Source organism: Letharia columbiana, assembly GCF_014066305.1.
Source record: "Letharia columbiana isolate WasteWater2 chromosome Unknown Sc0000009_s1, whole genome shotgun sequence".
NCBI classification, from domain to species: domain Eukaryota; kingdom Fungi; phylum Ascomycota; class Lecanoromycetes; order Lecanorales; family Parmeliaceae; genus Letharia; species Letharia columbiana.
In genome coordinates, this window is record NW_023501046.1 from 376,472 (window position 1) to 395,855 (window position 19,384).

Here is a 19,384-nt window from a genome sequence, read left to right on the forward strand (position 1 = left end):
TCCAAATGCTCCATATTAAGAGTACATCGCTCTTCAGTGAATGCCATTAGTATCGCTCTCTGTCCAAGAGAAATCTAACGATAGACTCTATGCATCCAAGAGCCGCCTTCAAATTCGGACATTATTTCATCATCATTCAAAATGTAGCATCCCTGTGTACTGTGTGCTATGATGGCGGTGACTGTGCGAGCCCGTTCATTGCCCCGTTGGGTCCTAACATGCTTGGTATCGGCTTTCTCGTGGCCTTGACGGTATTTATTCGCGGTACACCTTGGAGGACACGGGGTTCTTTCATCAAAGTAGGATCGAGTTTCGCAGGGACTGAAAGGTAAAAGATTAGCGAGCAGCCTTTGAGAACCTTGACACCCAAAGCAGTATTTGATAGGAGAGGCCTACCTCTCGTAATGATTGCTCTCACATCCCCAGGAATTCGACCTTTGGGTGGTGTGGCGGCTGCTGTTCTCCAAAGATGATCATATGTGTCAGAGAGAAAGTCCGTCTTCGATTTGCTAAACATAGATGCCCGGCCCCGGTTCCTCTTTGAAAGGATCATCTGATCAAAGAGCATGATCGACGGGTCACTGGCTGGCTTCGATTCACGTTCGTGAATGAACTCGTTGAAGCCTATGCAGATATTAGCAGACACACATCCGCTCTACGATCGGATACTTACCTTGCGTCTGCTGCAACACCTGCATGTACTCAGCATTCTCATGGGGCAGACTCTTCAAGAACCCAGTCATATTGAAGCCATAAAGCAAGCCAGCCTTCTTTTGCTCCTTATTTGGAGGCGACAGGAACTTCCTGTACGTATAGAACAGAGCTGCAAAGCATCGTGCAAAGGCCGCGCGCACTTGCTCTGGGTGGAAAGCCGCAGGGCAAACAATGCAGACCTGCTGAGCACACCTACCATGAGCGTTGATGCCGCATCCAGTACATCTATAGATGCCATCCTCAGCCTTGTCATCGCAGATGGTGCACACAGAGCGGTCGTCATGATATCTCCACTGGAGGCAGTGACCTTCAACCCAATTGGTACCATCGGAGTTCCGCACGGGCTGCATCAGCATGTTCGGCATTACCGTTGAGGCTGCCAGCGTGGACTGAGCATAAATGGATGGGGCATAGCTTGACATGGCGTAATTTCCTGTACCTATAGTTGTTGTCGAATGGCTCGAAGAGTGGTTACTGAATGGTACGCTGGGCCGTCTGTTGATGGGGTTTCGATCAGGAGCATACGTTGAGCTCCTTTTAGAAGCGGTCTCGAAATGCCCGGATCGTTTTCCGCGAAGGCTGGCTTGAATGGCAAAGCCAGAGTCGCTCCGGGAGGTTGGTGTGAGTGGTAGAGGTGGGAACGAGGTCGAGGTCGGTGAAAGCTTTGGGGAAGGAGGCGTACTGCCTTTTGCTGTAGAACTCGTCGATGGCCGTTGACTTTCTATCTTGTCACTCTTTGGGGGTTGGAAAGCGTTGAAGACGAGAGACTTCGCTGAGAGATTGGAACCACTGTCTCCAAACGAAGTTGAGTCAAGGCCAACATACTTTGCCAAGAAAGTTGATTGTGGCATGCCGGTAAAGACTTGAGGATTCTCAGATGAGAAGTTATCAAACGGAAAAGCCTCGATCGCATAAGCCGGTGGTCCTTTCGGAACCCCAAATCTATTATGATGTGGCGCGGCCAGCTGAAGCAAAGACGTCAATTTCCGTCGCTGTTGCTTTGGCATAGGTGTTGGTCTTGTAGTCGACTCGATCTCGTCCTGGTCTAGATCAACGAGTATGAAGTCGTCTTCTGGAAGCTCGACTTTTTCATACCCACGTTCAATACCGACAATGTAAGGGCAAGGGGCTTCGAGAGCTTGGATAAGTCTTGCTGGAAGCACTGGAATGAAGATACCACACCAAGTCAGAGGATATAGAAGCTCGACGAGGGCCTTGGATGCAAGATGAAGCATGGAAGTATGAGAAGATAGGAGGATAATGCGAGACTCGGCCAAAGCGAACTCGATTCAACGTCAGCAGAAGATCCCCCAAAGGTGATAGCACATACCTCAAGAAGAACCACTATGTTTGGAATAGACAATGCTCGAAAGAGCGCATAGAGATCAGTCTATCCACAGTCAGTATTGAATCTCTCAATTGGCACCCAATTCTGTACATTTCTGGAGCCTGGAATCTCATTGACGGCTTCCTTCCTGGCAAACAAGCGAAGCTCCCTGATCGATACCTCCACTTGAGTTTTAGAGGAAATCGGACTCAACGCCTCAGCGCAGAGATTTACAACATATCTCTCCAAAGGTTGCCACATCCCAATTCTCGGTGAGCTTGGGGGAACTCGTACAATACTTCCATCAGCCATTGGTACCACTACCGCTTTGAGCCATTCTTTCCAAAAGCTCGTTAGGTACGGATCGCGCCCAAGAATGCCATATGATCGCGGTATCCAAAGGCCGGTTTCGCCATTGGTTAGGCCTTCGATCTTTGCTGCAGCACCGTGCCTCACCGGTCGAAGCAGATCCGCCATCAGACCTATCTTCTCCTCCACAGCACTAATGTCGTCTTCAAGTTCCTCTCTTGCTGAAGATCCAGAGTCCACTGTTGGCAAGCGTGCGAGTAACCTTGATAGTCTGATCCTCTCAACGGCGAGCCGCTCTCCTAGACTGCTTGCTAGCTCTCGCTCCTCGTCCGTCATGTTGTCTCGCCTCCACTTCTCACATTCTCGTTCCAGCTCTCCAGACGCCCGCTCATTGAGAGGAATCCACACAATTATGCAAATGCCGTAGAGCCGTGAATTGTCGCTAGAGGTCATTGCGAAGCCATGCCATGTCGCACGCGGTCGCTCATCTGCCGAGACGATGTGGATATCATTCGCAAATGCAAACATTGGGACGTAGTCTGGGAAAGTCCCTCTTCGCTTGGTCTCCTCCACCATGCTTCTGGGGGGATACCGGTCTAGAAGCACTGGTTCGAACCTTCGCTTCAAAGGATGGGTGTTGACCTCGTCATTCAAAGGCTGAGGGCTGGGTATGACAGAGTTGTAGTTGCTCAATCGTTTGGACGTTCGAACCGAGGCTGCATACAAACGAGGATCAGTACCCTTTGGGACAATTCACATCGATTCGCTAGGGATGCTGTAATTGCAGATGATAGGACAGGGGGTTTACCGACATTGTCTCTTGACAGATGACTGCCTCTTCATACTGTTCATATCCCGAAAGGAGATCCGCCTCCGTATGCTCCCAACTCCCGACTTAAGACCGGCTGCATCTTCATTGACAATTTTCTGTGTTTTGGGCCGAGCCCTAGGCCTGTTGGGCACCACCGCCCCTGCGCTGAGGGTCAAATCCGACAGAAAGGAGTCTCGTTGGGAAGCAAATTTCTTCAAGGCATTTTCAAAGTCCGTGTCGCTAAGCAGGCGGCCGTTGCCGTTGACCTGGGACCCCTTGATTGTAGTACTACTTCGGTTGCTGTCTGTGCCCTTCCTCTCCGGGGAAAGGGATAAGGATGATATTGACAAGCGTGCTTCGTCCGAGAGGTTTGACAGGCGCTGGTACGAATTTCTCTTGGCCTTCTTGTTTGTTGCACCTTTTAGGTCCCCTTCGGCTTCGGCAGCCCTGTCCTCCTCAATTGTAGGCTCGACAGGCGCTGTAGGGGCAAGGTCCGTGGGCTCTTCATCCTTCCCCCAACGAAGTTGATAACTCTCAACACCTGTAAAGGTGTTAGGGAGAGATGCAATAGGCAAGAAGGGTCACGTACCTGCTATGAAGAACCAGTCACTGAGGGGGAAATTGGAGGTGTCTATGATCTGCGTCGGAGCCATTGGAGTGGGCTCGATGCTGTCAAGGGTTAACGAGTGTGGGGGAAGCAACTGCAAAGTGAGAGGGTTTTTGCCCGGGCTTCATGTCATAGATACCCTCTCTCTGTTGGATGGTCCGTCAGGCCTATGGTTGTGCTCGTAATGACTGTGGTAGATTGGCGCGACTTTTGCAAATCAAGGATGATGAGTGGGCCCCATATGCAAGCATGAGAAGTTGCATATGTCTTGACGGCGGACAATGCACCCACAACCGTGGTGGTCGTGATAGTGGTACTGATATTGATAGGGACGAGTCGATAGGGGAGCCAAGCCTGCCGCGCGCTGCTTCAAAACGGCCCTTTGGAGCTTGGCCTACCTCATTTGTGTCCTTTAGTTTGTACTGCAGCGCTTATGTAGGTACCTTACAGTACGGTACTATGGTACTCGTCTCGAGGGAATTGTGCCATATTTTATCAGTCATCAGGCAAAGCATATCTATCATCAACTTCCCCGCAATCAATATTCGTACTTTACTTTAATTTCCAGGGATCATCAGGACGATCTTCTGACGGGCACCGGGGAGCAATCTTTGCCCTGCCAATTGCCTGCCACGAGTGCTGATCGAGCAGCTAAAGGAGCGTTGGGGAGGTCACGGAGCTTTCCGTTAAGGCTTAATTTTTATGACAGGTTGCATAATAATGATATGTATTATGTGAGTTACCCGTATTATTCGAATCCGACAGATCGGAATAGGAGAGGCTCTACGCGGTTATCTACCAGTACAAGCGGGGATGAGTAGGTGGAGGACAGGGATAAAAGAGTTAAAGACTGAGAGATTATTCTATTGGACAGAAGTCAATACGTGTACCGTACCTACCTTACGCCTGCTACCCTAGCGTTTTAAGCTTGTCCGAGCACTTCTGAGCTAAAAGTACATTACTTTACAAGTTCCATCTATCTATAGATTTTCTTATTTACTTTATTGTCCCGAGCAACTCTGCTTGGTCCCATCATTTTCTAACGCATGCGTAAAGTATCATTCTTCAAAAGTGAAATAATGTCACAACCCGCAACGTGGAAGCCTTCCACAACTTTCATACCCCCACCAGATCCAAGGAATATGATTTCGAAAAGGGGAAACGCGTGGCCTTCAGGGGCTAGCAAAGGCTTGGTCGTTTCCAGTCTCGTGCATCTCAGCGTTGAGCTCTGCGAATATAGGTAGGTAGGTAATTGGATAGTTGCAGCTACAAGTGAGACATGCTTGCACCTTTGAGCAGTCGTGATGAGTGCGCTTTCGAGATGGATGCCCACTATCTACTTTACAGAGTGGGGTTGCCGAGGATCTAGCTTTCGGCAGTACCTGCCTTCTGCAATGTCTCTGAACGCTGCTACGACTTTCAACGTCGGACAATTTGCAGGTCGCCTTAGCCGATATGACCGGATGCAACGACAGCATCTAGTGAAAAGCATGAGCTAGGTATCTTAGAGCAAATGATCGAGCCTCAGCAAGCACCAGTGTCGGCCTTCAGCACATAGCGACTATAGCCAGAGATTGTCCTGGACTCTTGACCGCTCGAAAGTCGACAGGAAGCGACCAAGTCTCGATCCTGAGGCGATCTTCAGAAGTAGCCTAGTCCACGACGTCGTACCCAGTGCTGGTGATAGGTCGAATAATCTCGTGCTCCTGATAAGCCCAACTCTCCAGCTACATTTACGTATCCCTCGCCGTTGACTTCTCCGGCGTTCTTAACTCGCTCGAGCGATTCCTCGTCTCTCTTCCATGGTGTACGGCTGAGAGGGCATCAGATAAGTTTTTTTTTTCATTTTCGCAGCATCGAGGACCGACTTACCAATACACACATCGAATCTCTTTCCCAGCTTGGCTCCTTGCCCACTGCTCAAAGCAGTCCTTGTGCAAGTTATTTCCGCATGCAGCACGGCACCAGACAATGGAGTCCTCTGTTTCCGCCTCAAGTTCGGTGAAGCAAATTGGGCAATCACCGGAGACTTCTTTACGATTGGAAGGTGCATCGGAAGAGGCAGACGTCGACGCGGTTGCGGGTGCAGCGGCGAATATCTCACGCAATTCCTTGAGAATTAGACCACAATTAGTGGCTAGATGAATTTCTCGGACCTAAATCGGACATACAGAGGAGAGAAAGGCGAGTTGGTATTGTAGATGTTCAGGGGCTCTGAGGACGTTGTGCAAAACCTTCGGTAGGCGATTAGCGATTTATCTAAAATCACAGGTTGCTGGACAGCTATACATATACAATGTGCTTACACTGATTGCCCTGCCTGCTATCTGGACATGTGCAACTGGGTAGCTGGCAGATAGTAATCCTGTAGACGTTGCCCGTAGTGCCTGCAAGATCCTGGATTACAAATTCGCAGTCAGTATTGCCTATTTGTAGAGATATATCGAGCCTTGGAACATATATCGAGAGTGAAGTCTCCTGAGGCATGTCTCAAGACTCAAGGTTTGCTCCAAAAGGGAAAATATGGGCTCCGAAAATACGTACAATTGTCTCTTCGGGAATCTCTATGGTGCCCCCGCGCGTTCGATCAATGACAAACATCCTGCAAGCCATGGTTTGTCCTGATGTTGTACCCAGTGTTTTGCGGCTCTCACCTCTGAGTAGTTGCTCGATTCAGCCTCTCAAGGTAGCTTGACGAGGCATGTGGTCGAAACCTCCTCGATCGCTTCTCTTCATTTTGTGCTTTGCGAGCGGATGCACCCTTATTTTTCTTGGCCGGTGGGGAGTGAGCCTGATTTTCGTCTTCCTGTGTCAGGTCCATGACCTGTCCTTTGCTCTTAGGAGTGGGTGTGGCGGCTCTCTTTCGCTTCTTCGAGGCGGTGGGTACAAAGCATGCTGCCTTATCCACTGGCGATGTCGCATGATCTTCTATTATACCTTCTGAATGGATACAGGAGGTGTCTATGCGGTGTGACGGTGACTCGCAGGGCATTAGGTTGCCGATTTGTAGGAGATCCGGAGGTCGAAGATTTTATATGCTCGACAATTAGAACGGCCAGCTAGGCATATCAACCCCAAAACCGAGATGAACGCGGAGACGATATCATGGGATTTGTAGAAGCACTCCAACAATGTCGGTAATTATTTGGTGAGGGAGTGGAAAGTAAACAGAGTTGTATGATGTCATAAAAGCCCCAACCCTAGATACTCGACTAGCTCCAAAAGCGACTAAAGCATACCTCAGGATACGACGTACCAACCCGTTTATCAAGAGCTTACTATAAATCTGACGTCGGACTACTTTTGCCTCGGAAATGGCTGATCTTGCGTGTCCAATAATGATGTGAGGTTGTCTGTTTCAATTATGGAAGCGCCTCGAGAGCCACACTCAGTGTCCTTGAAAGGTGCGTGCATCTTTTCCAGATCCACATTGAATAATGACTGATAACATCAGTTTTGCGGTAAGTCACCATAGATCCTTGTACTGGCGATTTCTAAGGGTTTGGAAGACTGTCGAGACCGTCTCTATCGCAACATTTTCCTCTTCCGCTCCCACCAAAACAATCCGCATTATATATCGATCACCACGCAGCACTTGACCGTGAACCTAGCGAGACTGACGACCACTTCTTACTCAATTCCGTTGTATGTTGATGATTGATCCAAGCAATCCCGTTCTTACTTACTTGTACTACAGCTCACTTTACCTCCGGCTTTTGGTTCTGCATACGTCGGAGAGACTTTCTCATGCACATTATGTGCAAACAACGAACTTTCAGCAGACTCTGAGCGTCAAGTCACGTCCGTAAGGGTAGACGCCGAAATGCATGCGCCGTCCGGTATCAACACCCTTGAAGTGTCCCCGGCTGACCAGGAAGCTGTAAAAGTGGACCCTGGGGAATCCTTGCAAAAAATCGTCCGTTTTGAGCTTAGAGAAGAGGGTAACCATACTCTTGCCGTGAACGTGAGCTACTCTGAAACTACGGTCTCCAAAGACCAGTCTGCGTCCAGTGGGCGTGTCAGGACTTTCCGCAAATTGTACCAATTTGTTGCACGGCCTTGCCTTGGTGTGCGGACGAAGGTGTCAATCCTACCATCTGCGGACTCTGGTGACTCTCAATCACGGGCAGCGAGATATGCCCTCGAGGCCCAATTAGAGAATTTTGCGGATGGGACAATTACGCTCGAGACAGCTACTCTCAATCCAAAACCGGCGTTCATATCCACATCTCTCAATTGGGACGCGAAGGGATTAGGCATGCGCCATAGTGACAAGCCCAGTATGGCGCCCCGGGACGTGTTGCAGATCGCCTTCCAAGTCGAGCAGCAAAAGGATGGTCCAGGTAAAGAAGTAACAAAGGATGGCAGGACTCTGCTCGGGAATTTGGATATTCAGTGGATGACTGTCATGGGAGACAGGGGGTTTTTGAGCACTGGTTGGCTAACAACGAAGAAGAAATGAGACGTTCCGCCTTACCCCAGGAAGTTGAGACTATAGGTTGTTGCGTCCTATGGCTACGATCTGTTATGTTTTCCCTCAAAATGGTCTTCAGCTTCTGTCCGTTCGGGCCCCTGCGACGATTGGCTAATGCAAAAGAAGGACTTTAACCTCTGTCGGCCTCAAATATATCGGAAATTCTTCTTTCAATTTACGACAAAGCCGCTTTCTGCTCATGACAGGCAGTCTTGCAAACACTTTCGGTTCGTGCATAGCTTGTTCAAGAACCCTTTTCTAGAGCCTCTCGTATTCCCTGCTACTTTTCCATGCTACTGATACCTAGCATTTCCAACCACAAAGTTTCTGACGCATGCTAACGTTGCGGTGAGTTGGTCGTATAACACAGCATGGCCAGCACCCAGGAAGCCTTACTTATGAGGTCCTCTCTCTGGGCTCGTGCCTCTGCTTCGAACAGCGAGGGAAACAGTCCATTGGTGGTGGTATTGGGAATGGGAAGGATGCCAGCACAACTTGTTGGCAAGTCGAAGCTGACATCGGGAAGAGTTCCTACAATGTATTTATTGGCATTGAAGCCCAAGTCAAGATTTGTAGGGCAGTTGTCGTCAGCACTGTGAGCAAAAGTAGCACAGATCAACAACCATGAGATAGAGAAAGCCATGGAGTAGATAAAGTCGTGTCTAGTATGTGAGAGATAAGTAGATGACTTAACAAAGTAGTATGTGAAATGGTTGGAGATGCCGAAAGCGAGGTGTTACAACGAGAAGCAGAGTAGGTGCAGGCCCATAATCTTTACCTCCGCCAGCAGCCGCTCCGTGTGTCATTTGAGGATCGGAAGGTATTTGTCTTGAGGGTTTGGCCCTGCAAGACTAGCATTAAGAGGCCATACGAAGCATCATGGAAGTCTGTCTTGTCGTTACCATTTTAGGCGGAGGCTTTCAAAGCGCCAGCGGATGCGTCCATTTTTGATCACCGTCAAGCGCGAAGTCTATTTGGAAAGCAAAGGATATCAAACCGTGCCTTTTTGTGAAGGAGGAAAACCCTCGTTCCGGAGCGCGGAGTTGAGGGAGTTGCAGATGAGGTGACGGAAAACGAGCATTTTTGTTTCGTTGCCCTGGCATGATTCATGTACTAGTACGTCCAATGCGGAGCATTTTGGAGGTCTCATGTGACGATAAAGGCAAGCGCAGTAGAAGAGGTTACCCCAACACTCATTGCCTTCCTTAATTGCTCTGGTTTGACAATGTGTTCGAGCAATGAATTCGGTGCTGCTGCTACCTACTATTACGAGTAGAGTAATCAGTAATCGTAATAATAAAGTACCTACCTTATCGTAATGAAAGCTTGCTAGGTTAAGGTAAGGCCTCGGACTCCACTCACACTCCAACTCACACTCAGCCCTACGAGTAAGGGAAATTCGATGAGGCGACAAGGCGAGAGCCGAGGAGGCTGAGGAGGAGTAGCCTCACCCGACTGTGGGGCCACGGGGCGTGCTTGTGCATGAATACGAAGTACTTACGGATACCTTAGTACTTCATCGTTGTAAATGTACTTGTGATAATTATAGCTAATGTATAACTTAGGTACTGAACAGATGTGATTTACCTATTTACTGTACGCACTTGGGTACTACTCGGATACCTCACCTCACGCATGTCAGAAGGGTCCTTGCATTGCTTTTGCATGTGCAGTTGCATTTGCAGTAGCATTTGCAGTAGCATTTGCATTCGCATTGGTATTTGCATTGGCCCGCTTCTTTTCTTCTCTACCTTAAGTCTACCCGTATCCCGTACATAGGTACATTACCGTACTTAGTATACCCCTCGATCCGTACCGCGTAAACACTTCTCCTATGTTGTAATCTACAAAGTAAAACCAACTCTTCATCGAATCATCACGGCATATGTGCACCACCACCACCACCTTAAGTAGTAATCACTTGTTAGCAAAACCCGGTGTCAAAGTGTCAAAGTGTCAAAATATCAAAACATCTAAATGGTCAAAAAATCTAAATGTTAAAATGTCAAAAAGCTCTACTGCGGGGTTGATTGCTTCCTCCTTTCGCTATATCCCTGCTATTGTAACGATTATTATTATACCTCCAAGTTGACGACGTGTCGCTCATGCTCGGACTTTCTGCCACGAATCCACCCCCCCACACCCCTCCCACGAGATTCAAGGGCACGATAGAGTCCAACCAACCCTGCGCGAGGCTTCCGTAATGGTGAACGTGCATAAGGTCAAGGCCCTCATTCATTGGACAAGCTGTCTAGCGGTACTCCGATTGGATTGAAGTGAACCTCTTGCTCCGACCCGGGCTCTCGGTTGAGGGACTTGATTCTACATGATCGCTCGGACATGGTAGTAACTCTCCAAAGTTGGTTTCTGGGCACGGCCTGACTCTTGCTACTAATCTTATTGGCACTGAGTGGCAAGTCTTCCAATTCTCTGCAATAGTCAACGCATCGTGTCCCGACTTGTCGAGTTGGAAGAGTCGCTTGCCCGGAAAGCTACCGCTCTGCTGTGTCTTCTGTAGGCCTCCTTCATCCGCATGACTTGATTCTGACTTGTCTGCAAACCAGGATGTTGATTTGTGCGATGCTGATTGGGCGCACTGCTCGCGGGTCCGTTGCTTTGATCAAATAAGGTAATTGCCGCGCTGATATAATATGCCAGATCCCCCTCTTCGTTGAGCCTCACTATTTACAAGTTATGTTTCGCGCGAAATCCAGCTGAAAAGCACGCCCTGTTCTGAGTAGTCTTCGTGTTCGTGGGTGTGATGCTAAAATAATGAACTCTCATTTCATTCTCTGCTTTCCCGCGATGATGGTGTGTAGTCTCTTTACGGATACATTGATTGCACTGTACCAAAAAGTTTCCACTCTTTCCACCTTTGCTTCAAGCGTGGCAAACTGTTTCTTTCACATCAAAGACGTTGCGTCAAAGCCAACGAATGAAGTTTTGCTTTATCCTGTGAGTGCCAGCAAACTCTAGCAAACGCGCAACAAAGATCATACGATGTTCCCAGCGAAGCGTGTAATGCAATTTCCATCTTCAGATAATCGAATACTACAAATGCTTTGACCGAGAGTATTCTCAAATTTTATCAACCTAAAAACGGTAATCGCAATCGGTGAATAGATCCCAAAGATCATGAGTGGAAATTTGCGACCGTCGAAATCGCCGTTACAAACCAGCCCTTACGTGTGCACTAGGAAAAGGAAGATGCATGGTAGTAGACGAAGTTCGGTGGACACATGCTCTACGGAGGCATCATCTAAGCATGTGATGGCGGAAAAGAAGACCAAAGCAAGGCACTCTATGCCTGCGCTACCCTCCACACCCTCAGCATCGTACCTCTTATCTAGCGGAGCCAATTGGGAACACCGGGCACAGGAGTCGCCCCGTCTATTGACTATCAGCACAGACCATTCCACAGATTTCAGCCTTATCAGTCTTGACCCTCCTATCACCCAAGCAGTCCTGAGCGAAATAGACATTCCACGACTCAAACACGATTTGGTCTTTAGGCACCACCTCAACTTTGACCCTAAAATTGCATTCCGACTTAATACACAAGGGCCGCAAGCTGAAGGAAGACGAGAGCGGGCAGTCGAATATTGGCGCGCTATAGCAACAGAGATCGCATTGTGGTCAGCGCATGGCCAGAGCATTGCTGCTTGCCCTTTAAGTCGAACTTCGTGCACATCGTTGCCTCGGCCGAGACCCAGAAGCTTTCCTCAAGGGACGGCTCTAAGGCTTCCTCGATTGTTTGGAGCTGTACGAGACATATTGAAGCATTCATTTCCTTCTAGAGAGTGGCCCGCAATAGATGCACGTCTCGATGTCAAGTTCCTGATGCAGCAACTAGAGCGTGGAATATGCGATTTCACGGCCCTCAGTGATTGGCTTGGCAACTTCTTGAGGCACTTTTGTTCACCAACGCGAGATCGTCTACTGCATACAATGACCTCAGCAATACGCTTGGGCGTAGAGAACGCAGAGACAGACAGCATCATCCACGGTCTTATTACCATACTCGAACTCTTGCAAGGAATGAATCTGGTGAGCTGGCCTACAGTTCTCATTCTAGAATCAATGGATCTGACCGCTAACTTTTGTTCCAGGACGCTACCAATCATTCAATAAGAAGGTTGCGCTTGGCTTGGGTAGAAGACACAATCGCGTTCGAGCAGAACGCCTTCCTTGGACGAATAGCAGATGGATGGGATGTTATAGGGGCCTGGACTTGGTTCAAGAATCTTCAAGAAGCAGATGAAGAATCCGGTTCAGGATTGTGGGTTCTTGTGAAGGCCCTTACAGACGCTGTTGTTTTCTATCACAAGAATTTCCCTTCCACCTTAAGTCTCGACTACAACCGCCTTCGGACAGTGCAGTTGAATTTTCAAGCTTTGGTTTACCAAGCGGCATGCCGACGGACCTTGGATGAAACACTACAGTTCCTCGGCTGGACGGGTAAGATATTACCAAGGTCATATGCCGAATTGTTCCTCAGGGTGGCCGACTTGATATCGGACCAAGGACTGCACTATGATTACTGGCAAAAGAGGGGTCCTGTAGCTCTGGAGGTTGTCAGAGCGGCATACGAGGTTTGCGGCAATCGCGAGCTGCCTGCGTCCGAACACCTGGAGTTTGCAGAGACCTGTCTACGCCATTGTTGCGACCCGAAAAAGCCTGTCTTCGGAGCCCTGCGGAGTTCTCTCGCTCGAGCACTGAAAGACAAAGTCGACGACGAAGTGTGCGCGATAGACGATCTCACCCCTGTACAGCTCATGAGGCGCCTAGTCCCCCAGAAACCGGGCTTTGCCGTTCAGAGTGAGAATGAGGGCTTGGTCCATATTGCTAAGCGTATATCGCACATTGCCGAGCTTCACTGGCGGATTTGGGGACCCATACTTTACGAGCAGCCTATGCGCGTTGGAAACAGCTCCTTGGACCATACGTCTCTCGTCGAAGACGCTCTACATGGCCAGGGAAGCTCGCCTTCCCGCAGGACCGACGAGTTTGGAGAGTTGCCGAGGAACACCGGTCTGAGCTGATAGGCGCACGGCGGTGGAAAGGCTTGAGAAATCTTGTACATGTACAGAGAAAATGAAGATCGCAGGCGAATATAAGTTTGCATCATATCTTGAGAGATCTTGTAAGATATCATACGGGTTAGATATCAGAACTCGGGACGTCTTACTGAATTTAACAAATCACTATCATGCTTACCGGCCACCTCTTCTTTGGACGTGGAAGCAAATGTGCAGGAATTCTTCGGAACTCCTCTAAAATAAACCTTCCCTTCATCAATCATCTAAGCTTTGTCTCGTGAGAACACACAAGCCGTCTCTAGCCGCAAGCAATCTCATGATCCATCAACGATCGTCCTCCTTTTCCTAACTCTCACAACCCTGTGTAAACTCTTCTTGTCGCTCTCTATTTCTTCCCGTCACCACCAGCAGCACCGTCCTTCTTGGCAAAAGCTACACGGGCATAAGCATAGTCACTTCTCCCTCCAGCTTTTGCGGTATTGGCAAGAGGGTGCATAGATCTCTCGCTATCACTTCCACGTACCTTCGGCTTGTTTCTGGCGCATTATGGCTGCCTGCTGCTCTTTGGTACGTTGGAATTCGGTACCCGATTGCTAAAGGACGCCGTGGCTATGTCAGTCTGTGTTTCCTGGGAAGGCAGGCGCCAAGGAAAGCGCATCTGGTAGGTTTTAGATGGGAATTGACTGACAGTGTTCTTCTTTTTCTGGGCACCTGCTTCTTTTTGGTTTTTCTCCTGCGGAGTATGAGCATCATATTCAGAGGGGCGTTTTTTGGTCCCGCACAACTTACACGAGCTTTGTCACGCTGGTTGCCACGAGCCATGGCGCGGGTTGAAGTGTCCGCAATGAAGGGGAATCGGGACACCCAGAGGATGAGTGCCGAGTCGTCCGCTATGAATTCGTGCTTGAGCTCGGGACCTGACTTACGTGTGGTAGAGAACCGAATGAATTCACAAGGTGACAATTGTCATGCAACTTAGAGTACGAGCTTTTCTTTCCGGCTGGCAACCGCGGCAACCGCAAGCGCCGCTTATTTTCGATATTTGTCTCCGCATTATCTAGTCCCTTGCACCTTCCATTGTGTCCCTCAAATTCAGGTCAATTCTGACCCCATATCGCGTAGAGTACGAGTAGCAGCGTGTTTTTCTGGACTGTGTACGTCATGGGTTCAAACCGTCTTGGATATCCCCTTTTCTTCTGAAAATGTTGTGAGTTCTACTTCGCTTGACTTGTCAAGAATACCGTACGCCTTAAATTGGTTCCTACAACCACTCATTTGTCTGGAATGCGAGTTCGAGCCCGTAATCTTCCTTTGATCATTTTCCTAGACATTTCCACTCTCTGTGCCCAGGCGACTTCTTGTGTCGAGAATCGTAAGGCCTTTTCTTTTCAGCATGTCTAAGCATACGGGCAAGAACACCCCTATCGACCTCGACTTCACTTTGCGAAGAGTCTTTGGGAAAGCCAACTTTAGGTATATGTGCTCCTTTTCTTACCTAGGCTCGTTGCCTCTCTTTGACAGAACATCAGACCATATCAGCGTGAGATTATCACAGCGGCATTAGAAGGGCATGATGTCTTTGTTCAGGCTGGTGAGCATTCTTCATCGAGACCTAGACAAGCATACAACCATCTTACCGGTCAAAAACAGCTACTTCGTTTGGGTAATTGCTTCCTCGGCTTGTTTCCAAAGTGCCTATTGACGTAGTCATTAGGAAGAGTCTATGCTTCCAGTTGCCTGCAATGATTGACCATGGGATCACTGTCGTCGTTTCACCCCTGCTTGCTCTAATGAATAACCAAGTCGCGGCGTTACGTGCAGCGGATATACCAGTAGCGACTATCAACTCCAGCACGCTTACCGCAGATCGTAGGGACATTACGAAAGACCTCTGCTGCGGTATGCAGAATCAGTTCCATTCAGTATTCCCAGCTAAATACCAAACAACGCAGGCCACCCAATGACCCGTCTCTTATACGTCACACCAGAGCTCGTACTTACGGAGACATTTCGTCGAACTCTTGAAACAATCTACAGTCAAGGAGAGCTTTCTCGTATCGCTATAGATGAAGCCCACTGTATCTCCGAGTGGGGCCACGACTTTCGCCCAGCGTATTGCCATCTGTCACATTTTCGTCTCGCCTACCCTACCGTGGCAATTACCTGCGTTACAGCGACCGCCCCGCCGTCTGTTGTGGCGGACATCATTAAAACCCTTGGACTCAATCCTGCAAATACCAAGACTTTTGTCGCCTCAACCACTCGCCGCAACCTTGTCTACGAGGTCCGCTTCACATCTGACGGGTCTGACAATCGGTTCTGTTGGCTGCTTTCCTGGCTCCAGAAAATCTACGCCCGTCGCGCCAACGACCCTACACGCTCCCAGGAGATATCCAAAGAAAGCTCGACTAACAACCAGCGCTCTGACGCCATCTCTGGTATAATATATGTTTCCTACCGCTCCGACTGCGATGCGCTTTCTGCCCGCTTGCGTGAACACAAGATCGGCGCCGCTCCCTATCATGCGGGGCTCTCTACCCTTGAGCGCAACGAATGTCAGAGCAAATGGATCGCCAGTGCTCCTGGCTACGACATCATAGTAGCTACCACAGCATTCGGAATGGGCATTGACAAGCAGGATGTGAGGTTCGTAGTGCATTGGACCTTGCCGAAGAGTTTTGAGGGGTACTACCAAGAAGCTGGACGGGCAGGCAGAGACGGACGAGCTGCTAGGTGTATGGTATTCTACTCGAGAGAGGACCGCGATCGAATAGGGTATCGCATCGCACGAGACAATGGCAATGGCGGCGATGGGCAACGCTATGGCAGCGGAGACGGCGCAGCCAAGACCAAAGAAATCCAGCTCAAGTCTCGCGCCGAATCGTTCCAAGCGCTAGTCAAGTATTGCGAACAAACAGATCGGTGTCGACATGTCACCATTGGCGAGTTCTTCGGAGAGAAGGGCGTTGAGCCCTGCAAACAGGGATGTGACTGTTGCATTGAAGGACAGGGTCTAAAGAAAAGGAAGAGAGAGGGCCTCGCGAGCGAGGAATGGGTCTCTACACAGAGGCAGCGTGAAGATTTCTACGAAGATGGGTATGAGTAAATGTTTTCCCCGCCGGATGGAAGATGGTCACCGCGTGCTCCACTACGAAGCTGGCTTTTGCACATTTGAGCGGATATGTACTGCATTCTACTGTATTGTATCGCATTGCATTGCGTGCCTACTAGAATACAAATGAGCTCACGTTTTTCGAAACTCTGGATCTGACCAAACCTCTCGACTCCGCAAATGGTGTCGGAAGAATAGCTTTCTCGTGTTCTTTACGGTTCGCCACCAAGCGACCCGATCTACCAAGTGCAGACAAAGAACTGGAGCCACTGGGGATAGCGATAAGACTCTACGTGCTTCTTCTCCTCCACCTACACGCCCACCTCAACTCACATGCCTGGTGGTGGCGGGACCTGTTTCGTTCTTCGTCAGCAGCAATTTTTCTCCAGGCTCATTTACGCAAATTCGCAAGGGCATATTCAGCTTACCGAATTATAGCCTCCATTTGCAGCGGGAGGAGACCCACTGGGCGGTGGCGGTGGTGGCGCATCATCGTTTGGAGGAGCAGGTGGAGCCGAACCCGGAGCACCTGACTGTTGTGCGGCTTGTTGCTGGTAGTACTGATAGTATGCCATATAATTCTGATAACCACCATAAGCGGCATAAGGATCTTGGCCGCCGTAATATTGGGCGTAGTTAGCAGCGTAATCTGTCGGACTGCTAGCTCCTGGCGGGCCGGGCGTCGCCGGGGTCGCAGTGGCCACTGGAGACTGCGCTCCTCCATACGACCCATAGCCACCTCCATAGCTCTGACGATCGCCTCCTTGCTGGTAGCCGTAACCGCGTTGTTGGGGCGGATTCTCCTTAAAGCGAGCGTACTGCTCTTTGACGTTCTCGAGTAGTGATTCGCAAAGATCTTTCGCGTGCTGGACTTCTGCGGGATCAGGTCCACTATCATCATCAGTATGAGACCTTTGTTTGGATCAGCTGATAGAGAGCACCTACGCTACATGGAGATACATCGGTTCATCGCTCTCTCGGTTTGTGCCGTGCTCCATAAAACCAGAGTTGCGGCCTTTGATTTGCACACGGCAGCGAGTTTCTTGCTGGATATGCTTGACGTAAGCACCACCGTGACCTACCACCTGTGCCCTAAGGTTGAAGCCAGGGATTGGCTCAAGATCAATGGGAATGCGCTCTTCAGGCCATTTGCGCTGCAAGTCGTTAGCTTGCCCGGGCATTTGTGGATATGGGCTTACTCGTCCAAACTCATCACGCTCAACTTGATCCGGCTCTCTACGTCTGAAACGTCTCTCATCGACAAGGTTTGGCAACTCTTGCTTCATAAGCTCATTAACCTTCTCCACCGCTAACTCAAGACCGTCTTTCGAAGTGCTGGTAATGTGAAGGTAGAGAGGCGGATTCTGTAGGAATCAGTATTTAGATTTCGTCACCAAAGGATAGAGACTTACCGCTGCAGTGGCCATGCTTTTGTCGGGATAATAGTTTCCTCGGGTGGTGACATCTTTACACTATGAGCTTCTGTACTTCAAAATCTGTAAATGTCAGGTAAAGCGTACCGGCGCCAGTCTCTTCTTTAATCTAGATGTCACGCAGTGGAGGTCAGCAGATGCCAAAGAGGGGTTACAGAGTGCTAGATCAGCCCATTGTAAGCTTCGAGCAGTCTCCCACAAAAGATAATAGATAGGAATATAGAACCGCATGAATGTGACATGACTTTTTGAACGCCGGCACCTGGGAGTATCAGTGGATATGACAAGAATAATTACCATCTTCTGTGTTGAACCCTTGGTCAGCGTGTATCTGTTTCGTAGATCATTGACCTCAATGTCCTTGATGTAATCTCCATCTGCAATATACATGTCGCCATTGATATTGCTGGTGCTTGAGCCAGCGTTTGGGTTGGGCGAGGATGCTTTCGCCACTGGGCTTTCTGTCTGAGACAATTTTAGAAAATGTGGATTTTCTCGAGACGAAGGGTAGCTCACTGCACGGATGGGAGGAACATCGACATGCTGTATGCCTTTCTTGGCTTGTATCGAGGCATTTATTCGAGCTGCGGCGGCCGCTAAGTGAAGTATTAGTTTTCGACCATTGACCAACCTAGACGGTCAAGCTTACCGGCTGCAGCAGCTGGGTCGAGGGGAGTTTTTCTGTCTTCTGCTCCAGGGCTAAAAGGTGTCTTTGGAGCTAAAGGACTGCGGCTCCGTTGTGTCTCCGAGTTTCTGCTGGTAGGGGAACGCGAGCGTCGGTCAAAGCGTGAGGTACGTTTCACATCAGGCTCTGTCTGGTCAAATCTAGAGCGTTTCGACACTTTTCGTTCCTCATCTGCCATTTTGAGAGGCTATGAAGAGAGGCTATGGTGAGAGTTCAACACAAATTTGCTATTGGTTGTGAAGGTTGTGAACTGGGACTTTTAGGATGCACAGGTCCCTCGGGTGAATTGCCTCTAGACGCTACCTATTCTTGCGCCCGAACTACCCTATCACCTATTAGGCTAGGGGCGGAGTAAGTCCGCACTCGGGCTGGAAAGCGTCTGAGCTTAAAACCATCAAGTCGTTCACTTTGAAGAGATAGTATTATCTAAATTTGACGTATTATTTAATTCACTCTACGCGTAGCGATAGATATCTTATTAGAATACTAGATTTAACTATTATTTCTCTCGCGTGCGATAGATTCTTTTAGAATATTAGTTTCTTTTTTTCGTAACTAATAAAAGTATAAAATATTTACTCATAACGTAAGAAACCCGTTAAAAAAAATCCTACAGCGCCCTCATACGGAGTAATTATAAGCTCCTCGAAAAAAAATCAAGTATCGAAAGATTCTTGATATTACTATTAGGTAAATATCGAAAGAAAGAAGTATGCATATTTTAGATAAGGGAAAACAGTCGTATAAAAGCATGAAAGAAAACGTATTCGCGATAGTGGATTCTTCTTGATATTATCAAGAAATAATGAGGATCCGTTCCTCAGTATAATTCAGGCTCAGCAAGAAAGAAAGACAAAACGAAGACAAGGCACA

The 19,384-nt window shown here is 48.9% G+C and overlaps 6 protein-coding genes across 6 annotated transcripts; 2 read left to right on the plus strand and 4 right to left on the minus strand.

Moving 5' to 3' along the window:
- Nucleotides 1-166: 166 nt before the first annotated feature.
- HO173_003793 (uncharacterized protein) lies at nucleotides 167-3,814 on the minus strand (the record flags this gene model as incomplete). The annotated part of the gene is made up of 7 exons (XM_037305718.1): nucleotides 167-321; nucleotides 397-624; nucleotides 674-1,997; nucleotides 2,045-2,104; nucleotides 2,153-3,066; nucleotides 3,163-3,702; nucleotides 3,751-3,814. 7 exons carry the CDS (start codon nucleotides 3,812-3,814, stop codon nucleotides 167-169), a joined length of 3,285 nt encoding a protein of 1,094 aa, XP_037167473.1.
- A 1,595-nt stretch (nucleotides 3,815-5,409) lies between these two features.
- HO173_003794 (uncharacterized protein) lies at nucleotides 5,410-6,381 on the minus strand (the record flags this gene model as incomplete). The annotated part of the gene is made up of 5 exons (XM_037305719.1): nucleotides 5,410-5,581; nucleotides 5,641-5,879; nucleotides 5,940-6,002; nucleotides 6,058-6,165; nucleotides 6,313-6,381. 5 exons carry the CDS (start codon nucleotides 6,379-6,381, stop codon nucleotides 5,410-5,412), a joined length of 651 nt encoding a protein of 216 aa, XP_037167474.1.
- Nucleotides 6,382-7,205: 824 nt separating this feature from the next.
- Nucleotides 7,206-8,230, plus strand: HO173_003795 (uncharacterized protein; the record flags this gene model as incomplete). The annotated part of the gene is made up of 2 exons (XM_037305720.1): nucleotides 7,206-7,229; nucleotides 7,466-8,230. The coding sequence occupies 2 exons, from the start codon at nucleotides 7,206-7,208 to the stop codon at nucleotides 8,228-8,230; spliced, it is 789 nt and encodes a 262-aa protein (XP_037167475.1).
- Nucleotides 8,231-11,377: 3,147 nt separating this feature from the next.
- On the plus strand, nucleotides 11,378-13,284 carry HO173_003796 (uncharacterized protein; the record flags this gene model as incomplete). The annotated part of the gene is made up of 2 exons (XM_037305721.1): nucleotides 11,378-12,289; nucleotides 12,352-13,284. 2 exons carry the CDS (start codon nucleotides 11,378-11,380, stop codon nucleotides 13,282-13,284), a joined length of 1,845 nt encoding a protein of 614 aa, XP_037167476.1.
- Nucleotides 13,285-13,666: 382 nt separating this feature from the next.
- On the minus strand, nucleotides 13,667-14,103 carry HO173_003797 (uncharacterized protein; the record flags this gene model as incomplete). Its single annotated transcript, XM_037305722.1, has 4 exons — nucleotides 13,667-13,713; nucleotides 13,805-13,874; nucleotides 13,970-14,014; nucleotides 14,071-14,103. The coding sequence occupies 4 exons, from the start codon at nucleotides 14,101-14,103 to the stop codon at nucleotides 13,667-13,669; spliced, it is 195 nt and encodes a 64-aa protein (XP_037167477.1).
- Nucleotides 14,104-16,722: 2,619 nt separating this feature from the next.
- HO173_003798 (uncharacterized protein) lies at nucleotides 16,723-18,689 on the minus strand (the record flags this gene model as incomplete). Its single annotated transcript, XM_037305723.1, has 9 exons — nucleotides 16,723-16,746; nucleotides 16,822-17,284; nucleotides 17,339-17,547; nucleotides 17,593-17,757; nucleotides 17,806-17,858; nucleotides 17,914-17,935; nucleotides 18,124-18,291; nucleotides 18,343-18,422; nucleotides 18,476-18,689. 9 exons carry the CDS (start codon nucleotides 18,687-18,689, stop codon nucleotides 16,723-16,725), a joined length of 1,398 nt encoding a protein of 465 aa, XP_037167478.1.
- Between the last annotated feature and the right edge of the window lie 695 nt (nucleotides 18,690-19,384).